The sequence below is a fragment of the Gigantopelta aegis genome, chromosome 8, assembly GCF_016097555.1.
Source record: "Gigantopelta aegis isolate Gae_Host chromosome 8, Gae_host_genome, whole genome shotgun sequence".
Classification (NCBI taxonomy): Eukaryota; Metazoa; Mollusca; class Gastropoda; order Neomphalida; family Peltospiridae; genus Gigantopelta; species Gigantopelta aegis.
In genome coordinates this window covers 58,045,483-58,051,482 of record NC_054706.1, presented here as the reverse complement: position 1 = coordinate 58,051,482, position 6,000 = coordinate 58,045,483, and the positions used below count along the sequence as shown (strand labels likewise).

Below are 6,000 nucleotides of genomic sequence, written 5' to 3'. Positions count from 1 at the left end.
TGTTTTGTTGTGTTTTCTAGTGAACTAAACGTGCTATATATAAACATATTTATATAAGATCTTATCTCTGATTATACCTAGAGCCGAGCCACTCGGGTATTAGACTGCCCGATACAGAGAGATCTAATAGATATACAGTTAGGAGAGATATTTGGATAATCGTGTTTTATTCAGTTACGGGTATTATAGGATCCCCGTGACATTACGCTTATATGGAGTCGAACATATGGTTAAGGACCACACACATATTGAGAGAGGAAACCCGCTGTCGCATTTCACGGGCTAGTCTGTTCGATTAGCAGCAAGGGATCTTTTATATGCACCATCCCACAGACATGATAGCACATACCACGGCCTTTGATATACCAGTCGTGATGCACTGGCTGGAACGAGAAATAGCCCAATGGGTCCACCGACGGGGATCGATCCCACACCGACCCCGCATCAAGCGAGCGCTCTACCACTGGGCTACGTCCCACCCCAAACGACACTCTACTGATGACGGGTGCGCTCATATTAACAACGAATGGGTTATACATCGAGAATCGAGTTGTAATAGCGCTCAGATTAGCAAGTAGACATTCGCAGAAGTCATGACAGCTGGTAGTCTAAACCTAGCATAACACTCAGCAGCAAAGGCAATTGTATAATTACATTTTGCAGTTCTGTATTGTTGTATCTGCCTTTGAAACTGACGGCAGTATTGTAATGGAAATAATCAAATGTGGATGAATCTTAATGCATCAATCAATGACCCACCTCTGCACCCCACAATCCGTCTTCGACCTCCGACAGGTCAAAATCAAACTCGAGCTTGTGACTCAGGGTTATCAGGAGGTCGATACTCAGTCCCGTGCAACACTTTGGAATCGTTTGGTTACTCAGCCTGTAAAAATTAGAATTCAGCAGACACATAAATAACATACGCAATTAAGTACACATGTGTGAATGCAGCAATAATACAAAGTCTAGTGAATAATGATGGATTTTAAAAGTAACGATTACACTTGTATTATTTCCACTTCTTCGTTTCTTAGTGTTAAAGATGCAAACGAGGTTTCGCATTTGTTGTTTTTACTTATTTTCGTGCGTATATGCAATTAAGGTTCAAGCTGTCCTGTACACACAGCAGCTATCTGAGCTTTCTGTTCAGGGCAGTGTGTTAGTTTTTATCTGGTGGTGGTTAGTGAGAGACAAGTCGGTGTAGTGGTCTTACACCTAGCAATAGAGTCGTTAATCTCGCTCTGTGTGGGAGCCGGTACCAGGATGCGAACCCAGTACCTACCAGCCTTAAGTCCGATGGTTTAACCACCACACCGAGGCCGGTCGTGTTTCGCTGATATTTTTTACATTAAATAATCCCACATATATAGTTTGCATAAATAACTGAAGAATATCAAAATAGTTTTGTGTTGCTACTCGACGTAAACAATGGTTTCTTCAAGAATCCTTGGCTAAAAAAATATAAAGTGTATAGAAAATATGTATCACGTATCCATTAAAATAGTAACCGGCCTCGGTGGCGTCGTGGTTAGCCATCGGTCTAAACGCTGGTAGGTATTGGGTTCGGATCCCAGTCGAGGCATGGGATTTTTAATTCAGATACCGACTCCAAACCCTGAGTGAGTGCTCCGTAAGGCTCAATGGGTAGGTGTAAACCACTTGCACCGACCAGTGATCCATAACTGGTTCAACAAAGGCCATGGTTTGTGCTATCCTGCCTGTGGGAAGCGCAAATAAAAGATCCCTTGCTGCCTATCGTAAAAGAGTAGCCTATGTGGCGACAGCGGGTTTCCTCTCCAAATCTGTGTGGTCCTTAACCATATGTCTGACGCCATATAACCGTAAATAAAATGTGTTGAGTGCGTCGTTAAATAAAACATTTCTTTCTTTCTTTCCATTAAAATAGCAATCAGTTATTTGTCATTAAAGATATGCAATTCAACTTCAAACTGGTTCATCATATGTTAAACTGTTGGAGACTTTTACTGCATTCTACAATGAAATATATTTTAAAATAGTAGCAAATGGAATTTAAATGTAATAAGTGGGGGTGGGAGAGGTCATGCAATTCAAAGTATACTATTTACACTTCACAAGAAAAACGAATAAATATGTTTTGTCACAGTAAATAGAAACATTAAGAGAACGCCCCTTTAAGCAACTGTCTGGCAATAACACATTAACCAAAAGATCCTCAAAACATAAACATGATTTCAAAGCCTCCGACTCCTTACATCCTGTGACAGCGTTAAGTAAAAAATCGATGCTCGGAGCAGTTCCACGGACACTCGTTCTAATGTATGGTCACATTACTCTTTGCCCCTTTCGCCACATGTGTTATAAAAGCAGCAAGTTTATGCCTGGATTTTGGACTTAAATGGAAATGTCGGAGCTGAGAATGCATTAGAAAAGAGAATTTTCTGCTAGTTTATTTTATATGTTCCTCATGATCGACACGACAGAAAAATTTAAAAGCAATACATTTTGACATAAACCTGCTTGGTTATACAGTTGGAGAGTTAGGATGGTTGGGGAAATGGAGTAGGAATGTGTTTGAGGGTTGGGGTGGGGTTGGGGGTGGGGGTAATGAGTAAAGATGAATGAATTGTAATTACTTATGTCTGCTTGAATGTTTGAATATAAAAATTATGTCAAATTTCAAAATATTCGATCCATTCAGTGAACTAACAAAGGACAGCAGTTTGCTCCTAAACAGAAATGTATTTAAAAGTGGTCAGGTTGAAACATTGAATAAATAAATAAACACATATTCATCAGTTTTTCTATTCAACAATCAATAAATCTATTCATCCATCTATCTATCCATTCATACGTATGCGCACGTACGTACGTACCTATCTACATAATTACCTACCTACCTACCTATCTACTCACTTACACACACACACATACATATATACATACATACATACATACAGTCAACCTCGACATACATACAATATATAGATATTCATACATCAATGCATACTAGCCAGTGCCAGGTCTGCCCGCTGTTTCATGCACGTAAGCGGGATCGACCGCGTAGATTGTAGGCCCCATGCATATGGTTGAGTTAAAGAAACTTCCTTTTTATGGAAGCTTCGATAGCTCAGAGCGTATCGTGGTTAGTCTTGCAATTTGCGGGCGAATCGGTGCCACAGGTTCGAGTCCCAGCAACGGCATGGGACAATTTTTGAGGCCAGAAAGGATTTAATTATCGCCTGCGTCAGTGCGTTAATATCTATGTATGTAATAGTCAACCTCGACATACATACAATATATAGATATTCATACATCAATACATACATACAATATATAGATATTCATACATTAATACATACATACATACATACATACATACATACATACCGGGCGATTCGGTGGCACAGGTTCAAGTCCCAGTAACGGCATGTGACAATATGTGAATCCAGAAACAAATATATTATGCCCTGGCAGTCCTAAATACATACAATATATAGACATGCGTACATCGTTTACATACTAGTCAGTGCCAGGTTTGCCCACTGTTTCATGCACGTAAGCGGGTTCGACCGCGTAGCTTGTAAGACCCACGTATATTGTTTATTAAATAGCATTATCTATAAAGAATGCCTCGATAGCCGAGAACGTATCGTGCCAAACCTTAAATGTGGGGGCGATATCGATGCCACAGGTTCAAGTCACAGCAACGGCATTAGACAATATGTGAAGCCCGAAAAGATTTAATTATCCCCTGCGCCAGTGCGTCAATATCAATGTATGAAATAGTCAAACCCGACGTGCATACACTATATTAATATTCATACATCAATACATACATACATAAAATAAAATACGTAAATCAACTACTCAATCCCCCCCCCATACACACACACCACCACCACCACCATCACCACACTACAGTATTTATTTGTCATGTGAAAGAAAGAAATGTTTTATTTAACGACGCACTCAACACATTTTATTTACGGTTATATGGCGTCAGACATATGGTTAAGGACCACACAGATTTGGAGAGGAAACCAGCTGTCGCCACTACATGGGCTACTCTTCCGATTAGCAGCAAGGGATCTTTTATTTTCGCTTCCCACAGGCAGGATAGCACAAACCATGGCCTTTGTTGAACCAGTTATGGATCACTGGTCGGTGCATGTGGTTTATACCTACCCATTGAGTCTTGCGGAGCTTATTTGTCATGTGAATGCCGAGATCAGAACTTGTTTACACTACGCACAAGGTCATTAAACAGAGCCATTCAAAACCCATCCATTAACAGAAGATTAATTTGATAACTAATGATATCCTTGATAAAGGCTAACTATGCTCAAATCCCTAAGGGACAATTTCGCACGAGCATGTCAATTTGGCTTCCAGAATTACGAATGACTGTTTTCTTTAAGTTAGTTTATTTACGACTGTGACGGTACATGCTCTTAAATTTGTATCACCTGTGGCGATTTTAATTGTGTTAGAGGGCCGTGTGCAGTTTCATTGCCCGTAGCCCAGGTGGGCAACTTGTTACGTAATACTTCGCGCGATCGGACATTCCAATATGCACTTAGTCCAGCTGTGGAGGCCATGTGGCGAGTAGTTACGTAATACCTCTGCGAGTGCGGTTTCGACGACCTTGATTTGGCGACGATGGCGTCAGTAAGTCTGACGATCAGAGAGAAATATACCGACTCTAGTAGAGGTGAAATATCAGATGATAGGGGGAGGTACCGCCTTGTACCCCCAGGCGAATTCTGATTTATAATAAATAGCTAGTTTTTAGAGATATCGAGGAGAACCAGAATAGGAAGGCTCCCAGGGAATGTAGTCCGTTGGACTTTGGTAAATATTTTTATTTCTGCTCTGTGTATAACCTTGATGTGATTGATGTGACTTTAAATATTTTTAATACTGTATTATACCAATATTCTTTAGACAGTGTCTTCGGTCATCTGACGAAGTAAATCGTAGACTTTTTGTTCTAACATTATACGAGTATTTGGTAATATAAAGCTTAGCCAGTCATCCTAGAAGACCTGGGTAAACTGTAGGTTATTGTCTTTATTGTGATAGGTACCAGTATTAATTCTGTGTTACAAGGTTACTGAATGAGTAGTTAGGGTTAATTAAAAATTAACCCGTTAGGAATAGAGCTGTAATTCCTTTATTAATTAAGTTCCCCTGGAAGCGTTTCTAAATTATCACACGTTACTGAACGAGTAGTAAGGGTTAATTAAAAATTAACCAGTTAGGAATGGTGTTGTAATTCCTTTATTAATTAACTTCTCCTGGAAGCGTTTCTCAATTATCACACGTGTGAGTGTGGTGTAACGGTGAAGTGATTCGCATATTGTGTAACCAGACACCTAGAGATTAACTAATTAAGTGATCAGTTCTGGGTTGTTATAATTGCTGTTATTAATTAACTACTACGGCTGTACATTTGTCAGCGTAGATTAATACAGATTCCAAAGTGTATTGTGTTTTTGTTGTGTTTCTAGAGAACTACGTGCTATAATAATATATACTTTATATAAGATCGTATCTCTGATCATACCTAGAGACGAGCCATACTAGGGTTTAACAGCCTGTTACAGAGAGATCTAATAGATATACAGTTAGGAGAGAGATTTTGATAATCGTGTTTTATTCAGTTACGGGTATTATAGAATCCCCGTGACAACGACTAAGTACCAATACGAACTCGCGTGTAAAAGAAGAACAAAGAAGATTTTAGTGTGCTTCAAAAGAATTAGCGCATACAGTTACAAATTAAATTTTGACAACTTTGGAAATATAAGAACACCAGCTTAAAATATATAAATATTTGATGGAAATATAATTTGAATATGAAATATTTTATATAAGAGAAAATTTTAGTAATATTTGTAATGATTTTTGTTTTTTCGTTCATTTTACTTTCACTTCGCAACATCCCATAGCCGATGTTTAATAAATCAATGTGCTCTAGTAGTGTCGTTAAAACAAAACAAACGTTTAACTTTT

General features: G+C 38.9%; 1 protein-coding gene across 1 annotated transcript in view; it reads right to left on the bottom strand.

Moving 5' to 3' along the window:
- LOC121379749 (glutamate receptor ionotropic, NMDA 2B-like) overlaps nucleotides 1-6,000 on the bottom strand; it is a 50,008-nt gene that overhangs the window by 20,217 nt on the left and 23,791 nt on the right. The window contains exons 8-9 of the mRNA XM_041508398.1: nucleotides 2,286-2,296; nucleotides 760-886 (exon numbers count right to left, since the gene is read on the bottom strand). Of these exons, the coding sequence (XP_041364332.1) occupies nucleotides 760-886; nucleotides 2,286-2,296 (138 nt within the window). The remainder of the gene's footprint in view (nucleotides 1-759; nucleotides 887-2,285; nucleotides 2,297-6,000) is intronic.